The 23694-nt window shown below is 39.2% G+C and overlaps 1 protein-coding gene across 6 annotated transcripts in view; it reads right to left on the reverse strand.

Moving 5' to 3' along the window:
- The window catches only part of C2H8orf34 (chromosome 2 C8orf34 homolog), a 426915-nt gene that overhangs the window by 306311 nt on the left and 96910 nt on the right, over positions 1–23694 (reverse strand). For all 6 annotated transcript variants that reach the window (XM_051159058.1, XM_051159051.1, XM_051159035.1 and 3 more), the window contains exons 2-3: positions 19361–19508; positions 13987–14118 (exon numbers count right to left, since the gene is read on the reverse strand). In XM_051159058.1, the coding sequence (XP_051015015.1) occupies positions 13987–14118; positions 19361–19508 (280 nt within the window). The remainder of the gene's footprint in view (positions 1–13986; positions 14119–19360; positions 19509–23694) is intronic.

The raw sequence follows: 23694 nt of genomic DNA on the forward strand, positions 1-23694 counted from the left end.
TGTGTTTGTGTTTTTAACTCAGGGTGCTGGAAAGCTGTGTGGATAGCTGAAAGACTGATGGGAACTGTGGAAGATAGATGAAGAGCTTCCAATGTGTCTGCAGAGGCTACATTAAGAGAAGGAAGAAAATGAGGAGACAGCGTTACCAAGCCATAAAGAACAGGGTCTGCCTACCAAAATGACTCAGGTGAAGAAATCTCTCAAGGAAGCATGGAAGCTTGGCAAGGCAATTGGTCTTAGACAAAGTTTGCAAGCATCATTGTATCCTAGCAACTAAAACTGTATTGATCCTGCTGATAGCCACTATATTTAATTCTCCATGACCATTATCAGGTGACCTGGCCAGGAAAGTAAGGGCAGGCACTTACAACAATGAATACCAAAAAAAAAGGGCAATTTGCTCTCTGCACACCAGAAACAATAAGCAGAAGAAAAGACTAAGACGGCTCCATGAATGGTAGAGCCTAAAAGAATAAAATATTTAGGACTAAATTTATTTATTCAAAAAGAAACCAAAAACATAATTAAAAGAATTAAAGACGATCTAAATAAGTGAAGTGGCATTTCCCATTGAAGGCTTAGAAACTTCCTGCTTTTAAATTCAGCACACCCCCAAAATAAACTATTCATTTAGTAATGTTACTATCAAAATTCCATTTGTCTTGTTTAGAAAGGAAAAACAAACTTTTAAAGGCTATTTAAAGTTTGAAGTACAGAAAGCATCTGAAATGATCCAAAAAGAGAATAAAGAAGATAGAAAAACAAAATTCCAAATGCTCATGCTTCCTAATAAAGAAAACAGCATGGTGTTGACAAAACTACAAGTACACAATTAACAACACAGTACTAACAAAACAACAAGTACACAATTTAATTAAATAAAGTGGTGGACAGTGAATAAAATCACCCTCATATTAATGGTCACATGGTGTTCACCAAAGCACTAAGGTTATGAAGGTTATGCATTGAGGAAAGAATATTTTCAACAAACGATCCTGACACAAGTGGATATACACACATAAAGGAATGAAATCAGGCCTCCACCTCCACCTCTTACAGAAAGAAACTCAAGATGCAGCAGTAAGTGCACAGAAGAGTGCATATAACAGTATAACTATTAGATCTCAGAGAGAGAGAGAGACAGACAGACAGACAGACAGACAGAGAAGAGGAGAGTCTTGATGATCTTAGCATTAGCAAAAGACATTTATATTACATACTAAAGGCACAAGCAAAAAAACACATAAATTGGTTATAAAAAATAGAAGCTTTGTCAGTGAACACTTCTAAGAAAGTTAAAAAATAGAATGCAATATGGGAGAAATAACTACACCATGTATTTGATAAGAGACTTGTGTTTAGATTATAAAAAGAACTCACGCAACTCAAGAGGACAAGAAGTAACAAAACACCTACCACTTGGCAAAGATATCAATAATTATCTCTAGGAAGGCATACAGATGGTTCAGAAGTCACTGAGAAGAGGCCAGCATCACTGGCTCTCAGGGAAATTCAAGTGACAAGAATGAAGTGCCTCTAAATGAGAGACGCATGGGAGAATAGCAAAATAAAAGGATACAGAGGGTCCTAGAAATCTACAAGTAGAACAATATGATAGGCAGATTTGGGCCCAGGGGTCCCGCTCAAACTAAGGCACCAGCCAAGGACAATACAGGAGGTAAACTTTAAACCCCTTCCCAGATCTAGCCAATGGTCAGAATATTCTCCACAGTTGAATGGAGAGTGTAATATGACTTTCTTACGTACTCTGGTGCCTCACGTTTGACCATGTCCCCTGGAGGGGGAAACCTGGTGGCACTCAAAGGAAGGACAGCAGGTAGCCAAGAAGAGACTTGATACCCTATGAGAATATAGAGGGGGAGGTAATCCCCCTCAGGAACAGTCATAGGGGAGGGGAATAATGGGAAAATGGGGGGGGGGAGGAATGGGAGGATACAAGGGATGGGATAAACACTGAGATGTAACAAGAATAAATTAATAAAAAAAAAAGAAAAAAAAAGAATGAAGTGCCATTTCACATCCACTTGAGGGGCTATGTTTTCAATGAAAGTAACAAGCACTGATAGTTGCAGCACTTACACATTACTGATAGCTATGTAATGGAAGCGTCCATAGTAACAGTGGGTGCTCCTAAAAGGCTGTACACAGAATTACATATGGTTTTACAATTCCATAATAATGTGTCTACCCAGATATCAGAGAAGGCTACTTCAGTAAAATGTGTGTGCAAGTGCCCATAGCAACACACTCCACAATGGTCAGAAGGAATAATCATTCAGAACACCCATGAAGGGTTGAATGGATAAGCGATGTCCTCATAACGATGCTATTAGAATAAAATTATGCCCATGCTGAAATGTGGACGAGAAACAAGAGCTTCTAAAATTAAATAAGCCCACTCAAAAGGTCCCACTGTAGAGTTCCACCTACATTATTCCAACAGATAAATGAGAAATCACAGATAAATGAGAAATCAGGTAGCCAGGGACTGGTGGGAGGGAGTGGTGAAAAAATTCAACTAGAGAGATGATGTGGCATATGTACACACACATATATATATGTGACTGTACACACACACACACACACACACACACACACACACACACACATAGTGACTTACTAAATGTCATCAGGTTGTGTGTAAAAATTATTACATTAAATTTCATTAAATTTTGACACACACAGAAGTCATTTGGAGCGATTTGGTTTTCCTTGTTGATGTCCAATATTGAGGAAACTTTTTCTGTTTTATTCTTTAATCTCGAAGAAGTCCAATCTGGCACTATTTTTTGTGTTGAATTGATTTATTTTTCCATCTTTCCACAATATCAAGTTATATTGAGAATTATAACTTTTTAAAATAATTATTTCAATTTCTAGAGTAGTTCTTACTGAAGATTTGGATAGAAATTATGTTTAAATTTTATCACAAATTAGAATATTGACATTTTAACAATATACAACACAGACAGGGCATTGATTTACCTCCCCCCTCACAAATACCTTATAAATTTTTACTCAAATTTATTCTTAAATATTTAATGCTCTTTGATCCTATTGAAAATGTTATTTTAAGAAATTTTCTAGTTTACATTGTTGCTGTATAAATACAACTGCTCTTTATAGATGAACTTTTCATCTAGTGGCTTTGCTAATTTTCAAAACTAATCTCAGTTTATTTTTTGTAAAGTCATATACATTATTCATCTTAACTGATGAAGTCTCTGAGTAAATATGTCTTACATGCTCATTTGCAGTTGTGGGCATTTACTGTCTGATTTCATTTTCTGTGCCATCCACTGTAATGAATGTTATAAGCACTCATGCACAGAAGGTTTAAACACTTGTTCTCCCAAAGAAAGGCATTTACTATTTTGATGAAGAATATGATATTGAAGGAGAGATTTTTAATTTTCCCTTTCTTGGGCCAAGGACGTGCTATGTTCCTTTATTACTATTTTTTTTTTTTTTGAGGGTTAGTGGAAACTTCATGGATTTTTTTTCATTCGTGTGTGTGTGTGTGTGTGTGTGTGTGTGTGTGTGTGTGGTTTTGTTTTTTGAGACAGGGTTTTCTTGTATAAAAACCCTGGATATACTGGACTTACTTTGTAGACCAGGTTGGCCTTGAGCTCATAGAGATCCACTTGCCTCTGTCTCCCAAGAGCTAGGATTAAAGGCATGTACCTCTATAGCCCGGCTTTTTTGTTTTGTTTTATTCCCATTTCATAGTTTTGATCATAATGGTTGTATTTTTGTCAAATGCATGTTTCCTTCTTTTGAAGAAACTATTTTTTTCTTAATTTGTTCAATTTTAGTTTAAGGTGACAAAAATTCACCTTACATTTCTTGGATGAAATAAATATAACAATTTATTACTCTTTTCTTGCAATATCTGGTAAAAGCTTTAGTTCCTGTAATGGTTAAATTTTGCCAATTTGTAATTGATAAATTCCTAGGAGATTATATGGCATGCCCTGGTATGTGTGTGATAGATTGTCTTTCTAGAGGATGAATATATAAATTACTTAAGGGAATAAAATCATGGCAGCATTATTTGGATGTTAAAAGTGTGGGGTTGGACTCATCAAAAGGAACAGGATCACTAAGGCAAGACGTGAAGGCGACATCTTGCTTGGCTTCTTTCTCTATTGCTTTGACTCAATCTGATACTATGTGAACTGCTCCACTGGGCCCTCCACACAGAGGTGGACTGGTACCACTGAATTCAGGGGTCAAAATAAATCCTTCCTCTTATAGGTTATTATGTCAAGTCTTTTGAAACAACACTGAGAAAAGTAGATAATATTGTATTTGCAGTCAGGAGGGATATTCTGGTGTTCTAGGTGAAGTGTTGGGTACTTAACATCAATTGTCAACTCAATGGGATCACTGGAAAGACAGACTTCTGGGAATCTCTTCAGGGTATTCAGATCAGGTTGATTAAGGTCAGAACACCCCAATATTACCAGTACAGTGTTAGCCTGTGGCTCTTGACTTCAAAAGAAGAGAGTGCAAGCATCCATTCCTTTCTGCGTCCTTCTCTGGATGGTGGTCTCTGCATCTTTCCCTGCACGCCTTGTGGCCAACTGCTACCTCATGCTCCTTTTGCTTCACATGACAAAAATCAAACCTTTTTACTTTAAGTTGAGTTTCTCAGGTATTTTGTCAAAGTCAAAGGACAAATAACTAGTACAGGCATCCTTATCTGGTTTTAGCAATAATGTCCCCTAAAATTAGTTGAATATGGAACATTATGCTTCTCTATTTTCCATAATAAAATCCTGTGGCACAATTTCCTTTCCCCTAAAAGGTCTGTTTTCTAGTGAGGCCATCTTGGCTTTAGGTTCTTTATATAGTAAATTTTTAAATGAACTCAATTTCATTCAATGATAGAGGAAATTTAAATATTTCTATTTTCTTCAAACAGTTTTAGAGGCTTTCTTTCTATGAATTTCTCTTTTGTATCCATTGTTGGTTCTATTGGCATAGGTCACACAAATTATTTTCTAAACAGCCTTTTAATATATTTATCATATGTGATAATGCTTGATCTTCCAATAGTTGTGCTTTATATTTGATAGGTCTTTCTAGATGTTCTTTAAAAATATTTTCAAATAAACAGCTGCTAGGTCTATTAATATTGCTTTCTATTCAATTTCTTTTAATCATTTTTTCTCAATGTATTCTGGTTTCAATTATAATTTGCTTTTTATATATGAGTGCTGATGTTATCAGTTTTCTGCTATTTCTATCAAAATGTTTACATTAGAGCCAGAAATTTTTTCCTAAGTATTACTAATTTAGATTTTACGTATAAATTTATTATTTATAGATCAAAACATTGTCTAATTTCTTAATGACTTCTGTTTTTAATTCATGAGCTCTTTATGCATGTGCAATTTGAATTTTTAGTATTTGCAAGGCATGATCATTGTTTATTTTCCTTTACATACTTTCTGGAATGCAAAACTATATATTCTAACTTTATTTGGCACAATTGTCTATATATGTGAATTATCACAAAGTACTTGGCTGTGTTCAAATTTCCTGTACCTTAATTATTTTTCTGTTCTATATACTTTGCCTATCATTAGCTCTGTAAATTTCACATCATATGCTTGAGAACTTTGCTACTGGTTAAAGGTAGTAGATCCTGGGTATATATTCTCTCTCTCTCTCTCTCTCTCTCTCTTTCTCTCTCTCTCTCTCTCTCTCTCTCTCTTGCTCTCTCCCTCCTTCCTTTTCCTTGGTACTGAGGATTAAAGCCAGGGTCTTGTGTGTATGCCTTGCAATAACACTAGCAATGAGCTGGTACTGATCTTTATCTCAAATTCTGTTTTGCTTGTTGCTGCTGTAGCCATTGAGACAACATCATCATCATCTTCTTCCTCCTCCTCCTCTTCCTCCTCCTCCTTCTCCTCCTCCTCCTCCTCCTTCTTTTACTTCTTCTTCTGTTTTTTTGAGACAGTGTTTCTCTGTGTAGTCCTAGCTGTTCTGGAACTCTCTTTGTAGACCAAGGTGGCCTCAAACTCATAGAAATCCACCAGCCTCTGCCTCCTGGAGTGCTGGGATTAAAGAAATGTGACACCACTCCTGGGTCCATAGAGGCTTCTTTGTGTTTGTTATTTAAACCTTTTGTTGCATGCTTCTTTTGATTTGTGTGATTTTCTTCTATACTCATTTTATGTAGCATCATAGTGTTTGATTTTTAATTGAGACACACAGTCCACTTATTTAATGTAATTATTGACATAAGGATCTGAGTTCCTATCTTTTTTAACACATTTTTATTGAAAAATAAAATAATTCATATTACATCTCATTTTCTATCCCATCCCCTACATCCTCCCATTCCTCCCTCCCTCCCACTTTCACCCCAATCCCCTTCCCTATGACTGTGACCGAAAGGGACCTCCTCCCCCTGAATATGGTCCTAGGGTATCAAGTCTCTTCTTGGTAGTCCGCTATCCTTCCTCCGAGTGCCATTGGGCCTCCCCCACAAAGGGACATGGCCAAATATGGGGCACCAAGGATCCTGTGAAAGTCGGTCCCCAGTCTCCACTTAACTGTGGAGAATGTTCTGTCCCTTGGTTAGATCTGGGTAGGGGTTTGATGATGACTGCACGCTTTGTCCTTGGTTGGTGCCTTTGATCAAGCAGAACCCCTGGGCTCAGATCCACCCATCGTAATGTTCCTCTTGTAGGTTTCTAAGACACTCTGGATCCATCTACTTCCCTATCCCCTATATTTTTCTCACCTAGAGTCTCAGTAGGATGTTCTCACCTCTCTCCCACTTTCCTGGTAGGTGCAGATTTTCATGGGACCTGCCCCTTGGGCTAGTGTCCAGTTATAAGTGAGTATATACCATTTGAGTCTCTCTGCTTCCGGGTTAGTTCACTCATTATGATCATTTCTAGTTCAATCCATTTGTCAACAAATTTTGGGAATTCCTTGTTTTTAATAGCTGAGTAGTATTCCATAGTGTAAATGTACCACAGTTTCTTTATCCATTCTTTTACTGAGGGACACTTAGGCTGTTTCCAAATCTGGTGATTATGAATAAGGCTGCTATGCACATGGTTGAGCAAATTTTCTTGTTGTGTGCTGGAGCATCTTCTGGGTATATTCCAAGGAGTGGAATAGCTGGGTCTTGAGGAAGCCCTATTCCCAATTTTCTGAAATAGCACCAGATAGCTTTCCAAAGTGGCTGTACTAGTTTGCATTCCCACCAGCAATGAAGGAGTGTTCCTCTCTCTCCACATCCTCGTCAGCATGTGTTGTCACGTGAATATTTGATTTTAGCCATTCTGATGGGTGTAAGATGGAATCTCAGAGTTGTTTTGATTTGCATTTCCCTGATGTCTAAGGAGGTTGAGCATTTCTTTAAGTGTTTCTCAGCCATTTGATATTCCTCTGTTGAGAATTCTCTGTTTAATTCTGAGCCCCATTTCTCAATTGGGTTATTTGGTTTGGTGGCATTTAATTTCTTGAGTTCTTTATAAAGTTTGGATATTAGACCTTTGTCAGATGCAGGGTTGGTGAAGATTATTTCCCAGTCTGTAAGCTGTCGCTTTGTTCTTTTGACAGTGTCTCCTGCCTTACAGAAGCTTCTCAGCCTCATGAGGTCCCATTTATTAATTGTTGACCTTAAGGCCTGGGCTGTTGGTGTTCTGCTCAGGAAGTTGTCTCCTGTGCCAATGTGTTCCAGGCTCTTCCCCACTTTTTCTTCTAACTGATTTAGTGTCTCTGGTTTTATATTGAGGTCTTTAATCCATTTGGACTTGTTGATTTTCTCAAAAAAAAAAAAAAAAAAAAAAAAAAAAAACAGCTCCTGGTTTGGTTGATTCTTTGAATTGTTCTTTTTGTTTCTAATTTATTGATTTCAGCCCTGAGTTTGATTATTTTCAGACATCTACTCCGCTTGGGTGATTCTGCTTCTTTCTTTTCTAGGGCTTCCAGATGTGTTGTTAAGTTGTTTATGTGGGATGTTTCCAATTTCTTTTTAAAGGCACTTAGTGCTATGAATTTTCCTCTTAGCACTGCTTTCAATGTGTCCCACAAATTTGGGTATGTTGTTCCATCATTTTCATTGAATTTCAGGAAGTCTTTTATTTCTTCCTTTATTTCTTCCATGACCCACGTGTCATTAAGTAGAAAGTTGTTTAGTTTTCATGTGTGAGTATGCTTTTTGTTATTTCTGTTGTTGTTGAAGTCCAGCCGTAGACCATGGTGATCTGATAAGATACAAGGTATTATTTCAATATTCTTGTATCTGTTGAGGCTTGCTTTGTGACCTACTATGTGATAAATTTTGGAAAAGGTTTCATGGGGTGCTGAGAAGAAAGTATAGTCTTTTGTGTTTGGGTGGAAAGTTCTGTACACATCTGTTAGATCCATTTGATTCATGATGTTGGTTAGTGATGTTATTTCTCAGCTTAGTTTCTGTTTCAAAGACCTATCCTTCAGTGAAAGTGGAGTGTTGAAGTCTCCCACTATTAATGTGTTGGAATCAATGAGTGGTTTAAGCTTTGTTAATAGTTCTTTTACAAATGTGGGTGCCCTTGTATTTGGAGCATAGATGTTCAGAATTGTGATGTCATCTTGGTTGATTTTACCCTTGATGAGTATGAAGTGTCCTTCCTCACCTCTTTTGATTAATTTTGGTGGAAAGGCTATTTTGTTGGATATTAGGATGGCTACACCTGCTTGCTTCCTGTGACCATCAGCTTGGAATATTTTTTTCCCAGCCGTTTACCCTGAGGTAATGTCTGTCCTTGTGGGTGAGATGTGTTTTTTGGATGCAGAAGAATGTTGGGTCTTGTTTATGCAACCATTCTGTTAGTCTATGTCTTTTTATTGAAGAATTGAGACCATTGATGTTCAGAGATATTAATGACCAGTGACTGTTAAGTTCTTTCATTTTGATGTTTGTTTAAGTTGAGGGTTTGTGAGGTTGTGATTTTGCGATGGTGTAGTTATCTATTTCCTGTGTAGTTTTGGTTGTAACTCATTCCTGTGTGGTGGAGTTTTCCTTCTAGTAGCTTCTGTAATGCTGGATTTGTGGATAGGTATTGGTTGAATTTGTTCCTGTCATGGAATATTTTGTTTTCTCCATCAATGGTTCTTGATAGTTTTGCTGGGTACAGTAGTCTAGCCTGGCATCTGTGGTCTCTTAGGATTTGCAGACCTCTGTCCACGCCCTTCTGGCTTTCATGGTCTCAGCTGAGAAGTCGGGTGTAATTCTGATAGGTTTGCCATTGTATGTTACTCTGTCTTTTTCCCTGCAGCTTTTAAAATTTTTTCTTTAGTCTGTATATTTTGTGTTTTGATTATTATATGGCGGGAACATTTTCTTTTCTGATCTATTCTATTTGGTGTTCTATAGGCCTCTTGTATGTTCATATGCATCTCCTTCTTCAGATTGGGAAAATTTTCTTCTATAATTTGGTTGAAGATATTTTCTGGGCCATGGAGTCGGGCGTCTTCTCTATTCTCAATGCCTATTATTCTCATGTTTCTTCTTTTCATGGTGTTCTTGATTTCTTGGATGTTCTATGTTAGGAATTTTTTTCTGATTTAGCATTTTCCTTGATGGTTGATTCGAGTTCTACAATTGTATCTTCAAGTCCCGAAATTCGTTCCTCCGTTTACCTAGATTCTGTTTGAGAAGGCCATCTCTTTGTTGGCTGCTTTCTTCTCTATGGTCTCTCTGTCACATTTTTCTTCTGTGTGTTCCTTTATCATAGATTCCATTTCTGTCCTCAGATCTTGAAGTGTCTTTTTTTTATTTCCTTCATCTGCTGTTTGTTTTTTCCTGAAATTCTTCCAGTGCCTTTCTATATGACTCTTTTATGTCCTCCACCTGCTTGGTTGTCTCCTCCCGCAGTTGTTTACAGATTTCATTCCTTTCTTCCATTATCATCTTCCTTACTAAGGAATTGAGGTCATTTTCTTGTATTTCAATTGTTTTTGGGTTCTCCGGGTTGCTTTCATTGGGATTGTTGGGATCTGGAGATTTCAAACTGTTTTGGTTTTTGTTTGCATTCTTTCGCTGTCCTCTTGTCATTTTGGTGTCTCTGATGTTGGGAGGTAGCTTCTGGTGACTTTCACTGGTTGAGAGTGGATAGTTGGTGAATGATTATTGGTCGCGTGCTGTTGCCTGTAGGGATCAAGTAGTTTTCCTCCTGACTCAGGCAGGTGGTCTAGTTTCCACTCCTGGAGACTTTGCTCTACACCTTAGGCTCTGGGCTGGGTCAGCAGAAGTAGGCTTCTGACTGGTTCCTTTCACATTAGTGTTGTGATTCAGGCCTGCTGTTATGGGGTCTCAGATCGAGGCTGGCAAGCTCTGATTGGGCAAGATGTTCTCAGTTGTCTGCACTACCCCAGGACCTGTAGCTCAGATCTCGCCCAGCTCAGACCCACTGAGCTAAATGCGCCTTTTAAACCAGCATATACACACCTCTGGGGTGTCCAGCCTTTCCCGAGGGGGTGGGAGATCCTGCCGAGGCTGTGTGTAGTGTCCACACTAGGTTCTAACTGCTGTGATCTGCAGGCTTACGCCCTGCGCTCTGTTCCAATATGGGCCCGGTATGGCCCCGCTGGCTGCACGCTGCTATCTCTGAGCTAGATGGACCCAAGCAGCTCAGTAACCGGCACTCTGTCCCAAAGTGTGCCTGGTTTGGCGCCACGGGTTGTGCGCACTCTCTCTGATCTAGGCTGACCCAAGCAGCTCAGTATCCTGCGCACTGTTCCAAAGTGGGCAGGGTATGGCACCGCAGGCTGGGCGCCCCTCTCTCTGAGCTAGGGGGATCCAAGCAGCTCAGTAACCCGTGCACTGTTCTAAAGTGGGCAGGGTATGGCGCCGCAGGCTGGGCGCCCTTCTCTCTGAGCTGGGCGGACACAAGCAGTTCAGTTTCCTGTGTATTGTTCCAAAGTGTGCCTGCTTTGGCGCAACGGGTTGTGCACCCTCTCTCTGAGCAAGGCGGACCCAAGCAGCTCAGTATCCTGCTCACTGTTCCAAAGTGGGCAAGGTATGGCACCGCAGGCTGGGCGCCCCTCTCTCTGAGCTAGGTGTATCCAAGCAGCTCAGTAACCCGTGCACTCTTCCAAAGTGGGCAGGGTATGGCGCCCCAGGCTGGGCGCCTCTCTCTGAGCTAGGCGGACACAAGCAGCTCAGTTTCCTGCGTATTGTTCCAAAGTGTGCCTGCTTTGGCGCCACGGGTTGCACACACTCTCTCTGAGCTAGGCAGACCCAAGCCGCTCACTATCCTGCGCACTGTTCCAAAGTGGGCAGGGTATGGCGCCGCAGGCTGGGCGCTGCTCTCTCTGAGTTAGGTGGGCCCAGTTGCCTGTGTTTCCACGCGGCGTGGGGGTCCTCAGCAGATTTGCGTGGGACAGGTGGATGGGACCAAGGGCAGCTTCCCCTGTTTCCCTGTAACTTCCACAGGCCCGGGGCTCCGGTCCCAACCCACACTCTGAACTCGAGCTTTATCTACCAGCCCGCAGGTGGGTTCAGTCCGAGCGTCCGGAGAGTGGGTTCAGGGCCTCCGTGGACTGATACTTGACTTGGGGCCAGGCCCGCCGGTGGTCTGCACTGTGCAGGACCCAACTCACCTAAAGTTCCCTGGATTTAACAGTCTGTGGCTCCATTCAAGTCCCTGGTCTCCGTGCAGTTGATCAGATACAGTGCTTGCTGGGCGCCGCCATCTTCTGAGTTCCTATCTTGATGTTGTGTTGTTTCTTTTAATAAGATGGTCTTTGTTGATTTTTAATATTCATTTATTTATTGCATATTGTTGTAATTCATGCCATGGCATTAACGTGGAGAATGGAGGTCACCTTGTAAGTACTGGTTTTCCCTTTGCAATATGTGAGTTCTAACTCAGGTCAACAGGCTCTTATGGCAAGGGCCCTTACTAACTTGTTTACCTCACTGGCCCTTTATTCTTTACTTTTATTTGTTGTTACTATCACTTTTCTGCATTAGTTTTTAGAAAGACAAATAATTTTATTTCTCATTTTGATAAACTTAATATCTTTTTATTTGTCTACTTTGTAGACGAAAAGATGCATCTTTAACAACCGCCTCACAAATGCAGTAATTTTGGCAATGTGTTTCCACAAATGGCTTAAATTTATGTATCTTTATTGTCACATACAGTATCTGTACATATTTCAGGGAATATGGTTTATTTCATCATCATTAAAAACTTCTTGCTAACATTTTGCAATAAGTAGACATTGTAAATAAGTTAACCAGGCAGCAAAGAACCTAATGAGAAGCAGGCCACACCACCAGCCATACTGTGCCTGGGCAGGCTCCTTTTAAGAGCACCCAGCTTGCAGATGCACAGCACAAGGCATGTCCCCTGGGAGACAAGTGATTCTTTGAGCTTATAGACTTAACTTGAAATAACAGACAAGTCAGATCTGGGGATACCTGGTGGCACTCAGAGGAAGGATAATAGGTCACCAAGAAGAGACTCGATACCCTATGAGCATATACAGGGGGAGGAGGTCCCCCTCAGTCACAGACACAGGGGAGAGCAATGGGGGGGGGGGAGAAGCAGGAAGGAGGGAGGAGTGGGAGGATAATAGGGCTGGGCTAACAACTGAGATATAATTTGAATAAATTAATAATAAAAAAAGGGAAAAAAAAAGAAATAACAGACAAGGAGAGAGCTATTGACATGATTCATTTTGTGTCTAGTTTTTTTTTCTTCTTCATGTTTTTCTACTTTGCACTTATGTTGAATCAATGACTTAGTGTTACTGGCTGTAGTATAAGTTGTGCACACATTAAATCTGTATAATAAAAATGGTTATGATTTAATCTTATATTCAACCCATTGAAGCTATAAATTTTCATTACAAGTACAATCTATCATGGGCACTTAAAGTTATTTTCCATACACTCTTCACTACCAGTCTGTGTCAATGAGTATTGTCATGTAGGTGAATACAGAGTTAATTTCAATCTCCTACACAGATTACCCACATTGAATTTTCAGTGAGCACACAGTGCTTTTTAAAATATTTAAAACATATGTTAAATTTCCTTTCTCTTATGATTGAAATGAAGCACCCACAGTTTGATAATTAGAGGGAGATGTCTTGTCTTCCAAGGCTAACCGGGTTTGGTATAAGCCTAAGGTGTTTGGCATGTTCCCATGCGTGCTACCATAATAGAGCACTGGAAAAATCAAATGGTGACCAAAGCAGTGGATACTGAGGGACGTTTAGGACAGTAGGACAAAGAAGGAACATGGAGGCTAATCATGAATAACAGAGTAGGATGCTTCTTTTCTAAAATTCTGCTTTGCCATTTTGTAAGTTCGACCTGCTTCAAAGGAGGTCTATTTCTGCACTTGGCCAGAAGAGGGAAGAGATATATACAGCTCATATCCTTCAAATAACAGAATATAAAAAAACCCAGCCAGCTACACATGTGAGATATTGAGAGAATATCTTGTGTCTGTATGGATATTTCACTTGTCAATACTAAATCTGACGGCCTAAAACTTAGGCAGGAAACAGGAGGTGGGCATCCAACAGGCAGAAAGGATTCTGGGATAGAGCCAGGAGTGCAAGATTCATCCAGAAAGATGTGAAGGAGACGGGAGCATGGTGCTTGAGCAGAGATAACCAACCATGTGGCAAAAATGGAGATCAGCAAAATGGACTGTTTTAAGTAATGTGCTAGTCAGAGAAAAGCCTAGCTATGTAGTCCACAGAGTCTTCATTTCAGGAGGTTGGGGCCAGGAGGAAAAATTGCAGCAACGAGGGTATAAATGAACATATTTGTGTGCACTGAAGTTCAGTGTAAATGCTGGAATGAACATGGACTCATTAGGATTAACAGATAACTAAAAAGAAATGAAATGCTTGAGTTCAATTGATAACTTCTCTTAGCTTCCCAAGCTCCAAAGACTTGCAAATTCAGTAGCATTTAAACAACAAACTTACATGATTTGGAGTCTGGTGATGGTGGAGAAATATTAGACACAGCAAGGTCACTTTTTGATTTTTTAGGCTTCTTTGCAATCATCTGCCAAGGTTTATCATAACTTCTAAAGTCCCTTCTTGTTCCTTTGGGTTCTGTTAAAATGAAATATAAACACATCATAGTAATAAGGATGAAAAATTCTGTCATGAAATAGAGCATGTTACTGAAAAGAGCTAAGTTTGATAAAACACTGTATTTTGTGGATTCTTTTATACTTTCGTCCATAAATCGTATTAGTGAAATAACTTAGCCAGGATATCTTTCTTACCTAGTTGGATAAATAAATGTGAGAAGCAGAAAATCACCCATCAGTGTAACACTTACTCACAAGATTTGACTGCTACTAAAGATGTCAGTAGCAGTCATAATTTGTCATTATATATATGTAAAGGTTCCAAAGTTTCAAGTTGTGTGATAAAAGGGCAAGAAAAACTGCCTGCACTATCTACTGACGTACCTGAAACTAGATACCACACTCCACATTTAAGTTTGTGTCATTACAAAACTATTGTTCCAGAAAGAATTAATGAAATATGTTAAATGAAAAAAGAGAATATTTAGTACACCAAGGAAAATTACAATCTAAAAGCTATTAAATGTCAGAACATGACTTTTTTGCCTTCTCAATGAAAGTAAAATAAATCTGTGAAACAAAATAATCAAGGAAGAGATGGTGAGTAAGCTGTAATTAAAACACAGATGTACACAGTACTTCATTTAAATGAAGGGTTTGTGCTTCTTTAAAGCTACACACAGAAAACTAAAATGCAATACCACATTACATTTGTATTCAGTGCTGGAAAACGAACCCTGATAGTGTTGAAAATTGAATCAGGGACACAGAGAGCACACTTCACTCAATAAAGATCCAGAGCAGACAGGCTGCGAAATGAGAAGGCACTGTCAAATGAAAGGGGCAAATGATTTCCCTTAGAGGAGACACAATTTGGACAAAAATGATTTTCCTGAAGAATCATAAAAAATATCTCAGCTACGGTTTTGACTACCAAAAGTGTGTGTGTGTGTGTGTGTGTGTGCGTGTGCGTGTGTGTGTGTGTGTGTGATGGGCACATGCATGCCAGTATTCCACAAAAGGAATTGTTTTCCTTTGCAAAAATGAAACAAAAGTACGGTTTCTCCTCCATGTTATAAAATGACACACAAATGAGGACAGGCTGTGTCCTGAGCTGCTAGATGAATTGAAACAAAGGAATAGGGCAATGCACGGTATTTTGGGAAAGAATTTTGTCCCTGAGATTGAGCTGTTGAGACATTGCATAACTGATTAGAGTATGCACCCAAATAATGCAAAATGGCAGCCATCCAAATAGTCACTCTTTGCTTTTATTAACACCCAAGAACTGATTGATTTCCTTCTCTTTCCACATCTCTCCTCTGAAATATTTCCTCCTCTCCCATGACCATTATGCTCCATATAAACAAGTATCGCTCCATTTTCAAATCTCCACTTCATAGCTTAACATGTACATCATTTTATTTTTTACATATAATATGCTTCCTTCTTTGCAGCTTCCTGGAATGGAGAGTGTTTTGCTCATAGCAACACACACCAGCTGAAAAGGCTGCAGACTTCCTGCAGCCTGGATCCTCTGCCATGGGAGGTCTCCACAAGGGAAGGGAAGAGAGAACACTGCTCACGCTGTGAGCTTCACGCTGCTCACACTCACCACTGGCCTCTGCTTTGCTCCACAGCAGTAGTCTAGACCTTGCTACACTCTCTCTTGTCCTCGGACGACATGGATGAAACATTGGGAACCTCTTTACATTGACATAAGCCATACACTTCAGACCCTCTTGCTTCAGTTCCCAGGAGTTTCATTTCAGACACCCCAAACTAAGTTTCCCCACTGGGTCTTCTCAGTCTCTGGAACCACTCTACCTTAAATGACTTGGCATGAATTAGCACTTTCAGCACAATCTCTTGATTTTACTGTATCTGTCTAGCATAGATTTCTTGATCTCTCACTGGGATTCTATGGACAACTATGTTTCCCCACACACAATTGTCATCTTCCATGCCTGGCTGTGTGCTTCAGTCACATGTACATTTTGTTCATCAATATCCTCAACCTTCCCACAAAATTTGTGTCTACCCTGGTTCTAGTTGCACAACCGCCTGCCTCAAGGAGTTCTTCAAATTTATTGGGCTCTGCTGAAGAACATCTCTCTGGTGGTTTCTACAAGTTGTAATTATGACTAATTCATGTCTTCAATTCAATTTTGCCCCAGAGTTGTCTGAACGAATTTTGGTTTTTCTTTTTGTAACATATCCCTTTTCTCTCCTGGTAACTTATCAGGACCAAGGTCCCTTACTTCGCCTATCCAATCTCCAGCTCTTCTCTTCAACAAGCAAATTTACCTCTTAATAAACATCAAAATTGAAAGCACACAGAATAACCTCACACTCATCCCCTCCCAGAACAGCCCTTACTGGGCACAATGTAGGACATCTTTCTTCATGCTGTCCTTCCTGTGGATTGATGAGTGGTCCTTTGATACTGAGTAAGTTCCATGTCTGGGCCTCCTGCCTTGACTGAGCCCAGAGATTCAGAAGCATGTTCAAATGTCCACTACTATTTCTTCCTAAGATACTACACAACATTCAAATTCACCAATAGGAATTCAGCCTCTCTTTCTTATTGGAAATTCAGTTTCATGTTTCACCTTGACTTATTAAGTGGACATTTATACCATTACTTAAGTTAGTAAGCTAGAATAATCTCCTGTCCAAGAAAAGCCAACAAACACTTGTGGGAATAGAATTCTAAAAAACATGGGATGGTAACATAGTAATGATTAATCATGATCTACATTATTCTTTTTTATTTAATGATGACAGGAGCATTGATTTTCCTCTGTCAAATACCATATAGTAAAAGTGTTGCAATAATAATGTCACAGTTACATTGTAATCATTACATTGTAGACTTCTGGACTTGGGGGAAATACCTGTCCTAAGGTAAGAATCACGTAGCAATGAGCTCTACTTTTATCTAGCTGCTACGAAGAAACAGAGACTAAAAGCCACAAAGGAACTAGGGAAGTCAGTAGAATGCTGTGGAGTTTATTTGCCAACAAGCCAAATTGCCTTGCAAATGTGTTCTTCTCTAGCTCAGTATCCAGATGAAGATGCAACCCAGCCAACAGTGTGATTTGTCTTCTGAAGCTGAGTAAAGCTGGCCAAGCCATACATAGGCATCTGGCACATGGACACTGAATGCCAAATGTGTGTTGATAAATAATTTAGAGTTTAATATACTACTTTCCATAATAATGAAATTATTTATAAGATATGGTCTTGTGAGTGTCTGGAGCTTCACAGATGCCCACTTGATCTTCTGTCAGAATGTGGGTACCATCTTTGGACCTAGAAACTAAAACATTTGCCAATAAACCCACTTGACTTATAAACCCAAGGAAGTGATGCCAAGGGGGAAAGAGGAAATAGGAGACTATTTTTTGTTTGCTTGTTTGTTTTTTATATATGTTTTAAAATTCTTTTTATAGAAAACTGACCTTTTCTTTTTTTAAATTTAATTTTATTAATTTATTCAGATTCTAACTCAATTGTTATCCCATCACTTGTATCCTCCCATTCCTCATTCCCTCCCACTTTCACCTTATTCCCCTCCCCTAGGTCTATGACCAAGGGGAACCTCCTCCCCACTATATGGTCATAGGCTCTCAAGTCTCATCTTGGTAGCCTGCTTATTCTTTCTTTGAGTGCTATCAGGCCTTCCCACCAAGAGGAGGTGGTCAAATATGGGGCACCAGAGTTCATGTCATAGTCAGTCCCCAGGAGACTATTTTGTATGGCAAAACTCATGTTCTAGTTTCTTATCTATTGAAGATAGATAACACTTATGTCAATATCATCACCATCAATGTCCACTTTCTTCAGAGGTTATTCACATTCTGTCTTCTTTAATGTAGACTTGTAAGAATATCAAAAGTTTATTAATATGATAATATAGCAAAAGAAGACCAAAATTCTTTCCTGAGATTCCACAGAGTATGAGGAGAAGAGAGCATGGCAGCATCCCAGGAAATCATTTAGAGACTAGACAGTCCAGTCCCCATGGGAATTAGGCAAAGAGCCAGTGACCCATGCAACAGACTGGTCTTACTTAGGGCTTCTACTGCAATGCTACAAAAGCATAACCAACAAGAAACTAGGAAGTAAAGACTCCATCATCTTAACTTGCACTAGTACTAGCAGCAGTTGGAGGCAAGAACCCAGAAGTGTGAATGAAAGCAGAAACTATGAAGGAATGTTGCTTACTGGCTTGCTCTTTGCGTTGCTCGGCTGGTTTTCTTAGAGATCCTAGAACCATGATCTCTGGGGGTAGCACTGCCCATACTGAGCTGGCCATCCCACATCAATCATTAATCAAGAGGCTAATCTGTGGAGGCATCTTTTTAATTGAGGTTTCCTCTTCTAAAATGCCTCTCTGTCGTATCAAGTTGGAATGAATGGACCAGCCCCCAGCATGCAAAGATTAGGGCTTGCCAAGCCTGAAGAACAGTGTGCAGAAAGATTGAAAGCGCATCTACCCTGTTGTTTTCTCCACTTAATGTGGGAAGAAGCCTATTTAGACTTGGAAGACTGTCCCCCAAATGGTCAGAAATGCCCAGGGATCAACTATTTCTAAAGGTAAGTTTACTATACAAGATAACAGAGTTGGGAGAAATACAGAACAATTCGTTTTGAGAAAAAACAAACAAACAAAAGTACGTTTGTAGACACTGCCTCATTTCTTTCCTGTCTAGAGAAGCTGTGTGCCTTTAAATCAAGTTGTTTATAAATGAAACACAAGAGTAGAATCATTACTTTGACTCCATATGAAATGAAATAGTTTCATGCAAATCAAAAATCATTTCTATTAAATAAAACACTCCAGTTTTCCTTTATAGAAGCAGAATACATTTTAATATATTCTATCTCAAAACTATTTTATATGAAAATTTAACATTTAACTATAATCACAGAAGAGTTCCTGAAAATTTTAGGTTTATCATAATATAATTAAAAATACTGGAGAAAAATTTCTATTTGATCAATGATTCTCAACCTTCCTAATGTTGTGACCATTTAGAACAGTTCCTTGTGTTGTAGTGACCCACAACCATAAATTTATTATTGTTTATACTTCATAACTGTACTTTTACTACACTTATGAGTCATAATGTAAATACCTGTGTTTTCCAATAGTCTTAAATGACCTCTAGAGGGGTTGTGACCCACAGGTTGAGAATCACTGTATTGGATGTATCCGAAAATAACATATTCATAGGATTTTTATTTTCAATTACCTGATGTTTCACTTTCTGCCCAGAGAGCTGCTGACCCAGACAAAGTTCTTTGCAGTTGTCCTCGGTTTCCTTGTTTAGATTGAAGATGATCGATGAGAAATGGGATTGGCTGGTCAGGTGTCTCAGTTATTAACTTGGTCATTAATTCCTAAAGACAGAACAAGACACACATTTACATCTAAGAGGAAGAAACACTACCTGAGCATCCACCATTGCTTAGCACTACAACTGTACACACAGAGCAACTAGTTAAAACTCTCCCATCATCCTTGTAGGCAGGCACAAGTTCAGAACTCCTTACTCTGAGGACAATGAATTAGAGACCAACAACCAAAACACAGCAAGAATTAACCAGAAACATAGGGGAAATATTATCTAAATTCTTTTTGGTAAGTATGATGATTTCTAAATTTTGATTCTTAAGGGATCTATTAGAAACTAAGCTTCACCTAAAAGAAACAATACAGCTTTTTATAATAAATTAATGTTATTTCCTTTGGAAACCCCGCAAAACATGCTGAAATTAAAGAAATGATTTACCAGTCACAAAGTCACATGAGCCTTACATAATCTCCAAACAATATAGAATGAATTTTTTACATTCTCTCTCTCTCTCTCTCTCTCTCTCTCTCTCTCTCTCTCTCTCTCTCTCTCTCTCTCTCTCTTCCTTCCTTTCTTTCTCTCTCTCTTTCTCTCCCACTCTCCCTCTCCATTCCCTCTCACTGCCTCTCCCCTTTCCATAGAATTACACTCCTTACTTTTAGCTGCTCTAATGATATCTTAAATTGGGCCAAAATCTGCCCAAGGATAATGTCTGTGCATTGTTTTTATCAAGTTAAGAAGAGCAGAGAACAGTCTCCAATTTGTGGTCAGTTACGATATCCAGACATAAACAACTGTCCCAGCACAAGGATGAGAATGCTGTTTAGTGCACTGTAATTGAGTTTGTGAACTGCCATTCCTCTCTTACATCCCTACCTGTCACATCTCATCTTTCCTGTTTTATCCTACTGTCAATTGTCACTTTAACTTCTATTCTGTAAGTGGCAATTGTTCTACTGAGTAGGTTAGAAAGGTTAGATATTAGGATTACTTAGGAATGAAGGGGTACCAAAAACCTCCCATTCCATTTTTGACTTTGCTTTTTTCTCTGTCTCTTTTTTGTTGCTTATGATGCTGGCCTGTTTCTTCTACTTTAACACTCTTCCTTGGGTGCTTAGCATTCTTATTTCTCATCATTCTGTCTCCAGTTATCTATTTTGGGAGGCTTACCCTAAATCATCTTTATAAGTCTGTATTATTTTTATCCAGAGTCTTGTCAGATTTCTCCCTCTGTTCACACACACACACACACACACACACACACACACCACACCACACAAGGCAAACAAAAGTCATGGTAAAATGAAGCAAAGGATTTTAATCAATGTCAGTTTTGGAAGCAGAGACTAAGCATTTCATCTCACCTTTAGAGTTACTGAAACAAGATTTGAGGTTAAATCAAGAAAGAATTGGGGTGTGACAATGTATGAGTGTAATATTTAGGTAGAGACAACATAGATTTTATAGTTGAAATGTTGTAACTAGGGACACAATTACAATAATAAGGGAATAATTACAATATTCTGCTTGAATTACAAAGACCACAAGGAAATGGAGGGAAAAGGGAATGAAAGGACCAACAAGCTTGATCTTGTCACAGAAATCCTGCTCATTAAGATTAAAGCAAAATTAGGTCATATCAAATGGCCCAGGTACACAGCAACTCTCTGTTGTGACCCTGGGAGATCACATGTGGTATCTTTCAAGCCAGACAGAACATTTCTATATTTTTGTTTCTTTTAAAAGAAAGTGAAGTGTTCTCTTATTCTCTGTAGAAGATTGATTGCACAGCCAGAGTAATCAAGTAGCCTCTATTTCAAAAAATAATATTAATCTAGTAATTTCGAGGATATATTTTAATCTACTAATAAGTATATAAGGTTAAGGAACAAAAGAAATTCTGCCATAAGCAATTAAAACAGTTAATGGTTTTGGTACAAAATGTTGCTTGGTGGAAAGTCTGTCTTGAGATGACTCTGAACGCAAGAAGTGTTAGCTGGCTTCTCAATATATGTATGCAGACACTTTGTCCTTGAATGATCTTGAGGACTTTGAACTTGCAGAAATCCCTTTTCTATACTAGAGCATTTAAATCCTTAGATTTGCAAAGGAGCTCCTGGCAATAGAATATCAGTCCCTTTCAGCTCTGAGGGTGTAGGGACACAGGAATATAACTGAGCAGCTGGTAGATTTGGGAGGTGAGAATAGAGCTGCACAGGTAGAATGTCAAGTTAGAAGTGGGAATTGCTTGCTGGGTGGTTCACAAGGTTCATTCGGCACCAGGGGAAAGTATTTCAGGACCTTAAGCCAGTCTCAACTACAGGTCTGAATACCTTCAGAAAATGATCTATAATATATAATCTTTACAATGAATATAAGGCTACTGGTATAAAGGTCCCTGTAAGAATTTGGTTGTATTTGTTTATAAATAAAAAGCAGAGTGGAGGAAGCAATGCCATCCTGCTTCCCCCAAACCAAATATTTGTGGGTATTTTAAGTTCAGTACCTGGAGATTGATAAAATGCAAATACTAATTTATCTGGGACCATGTTTGCACTCACAGGCTAGAACACATTCTAACACACTCATCCACAATTGATTAAATAATTCATAATTACTACTACTCATAGCACTGCTGACATAAACAGTGTGCAACAGAAGGTACAGGAAGTGTCATGATTCAGCACCCAAGCTCTGAGAGAGCTCTTGCGAATCACTCTTCCGTTTACTGGCTGTGTAGGTGAAGGTAAGGCTCTTCACCACCTTGACATGCAATCCTCCATCAACTAAGTTGAATGACAATGATAATGTGAATGATAACAGTTTGTAAAGTGCTTAAGCTGTGTACAGACTGCTGGGGTGGGAACTGTTTCTCAGACCTCACTCCTTTATCGCTCTGGGTTAGATTTTCCTAATGCGGACTTTGTAGAGGCCTTGGAAAGCTGAGCAAAGCAGAAGAAACTGTTCCATAGAGACAATTGCGGTTAGAAATGAGGCCACATGAGAGACTTGCAGCAGCTTTCCAGAGACTCTGGAAATCTCCACTGCAGACTGGGGTAGAAAGCCTGCAAAAATACCCAAGGACTGCCGCAGCTCCCAGCACACAATGAATAGCCATCTCCTTCTTGTGATGTAGTGTGAGATCTCCAGGGTCAATTGCTGTGATCCAATGGCCACCTTTCTTGACCTGCAACAGCAGTTCTCTGACCCCGGAGCTCAACGTTTTATCTCTCATCATGTAAATTCATCATTACTAACTCTATTACAACCAAGGTACATAAAATAGTTCCAGTTTTTCTGACTTAGTGCTTAGTAATGCCCCTCAAAAGAATTCAACATTTTGATGTTTACTGCAACATAGAAATGTGTATAGGTTGCATACTTGTGTAATATATCTTATTTTACTATTAGAATAACTATCCTTTTATTAATACATATTTGCAATATTATAGCTACATGAAATATTCACATTATATTTATTTTGATATTAGTGCTCTCCTTCCTTTCCCTCCCTCCAGTCCTTCCATGTCCTCTCATTGACTGCCCCTCAAATTCATATCTCACTGCCTCTTTTTTATTTAATTGTTATTAGTTAAAGTCCACTTAGAGTTACAGGAGTGTATATTATTTCAGAACTGGCCATTTGGTACTGGATAAACAATTAGGAGGTTTTGTTCCTGGAGAAAACTCTTCCTCCTTCTCTCTCAACAGACATTTGGTGCCTGGAGTTCTTTGTCTAGGCCAGAGACCCAATAAGATCTCCTTTTTCTGGGTTAGCAGGTCTGTTGTGTTGTCCTTGTTCAGGTCTTTTCTTTTGAGGTATCATGGGTGATGCTCTCCTGTCATTTAAAGGAGGCACAGTACCACAATAGATCCCCCAGTCCTCTGGCTCCTCTGTTTCCCCTACCTTCCTCATATTCCTTGAGCCTGAGGTGAAGGAGCTATGGTGTAAATGTATTCGCTGAGACTGTGTATGCCACTTTAATTGTTCTCTATATTCTCATTGCCTGGGGTTCTCTGTAATGGTCTCTTGGTTAAAAGGAAAATGTTCTTTGGTCAGGGATCAGAGGTACAGTTATCTGTGGACTTAAGAATATGCATTTAGAATGCAGCTAGAAATTATACTGGCTTAGTACACTAGTGATGTGAGGTCCTCCTCTAATATCCACGAGCACCAGTCCAGGTATTCGGCTAGCTGTCCCATACTAGGCATGATTTTCCTCCTGTCAAAT

This window comes from Acomys russatus, chromosome 2, assembly GCF_903995435.1.
Source record: "Acomys russatus chromosome 2, mAcoRus1.1, whole genome shotgun sequence".
NCBI classification, from domain to species: domain Eukaryota; kingdom Metazoa; phylum Chordata; class Mammalia; order Rodentia; family Muridae; genus Acomys; species Acomys russatus.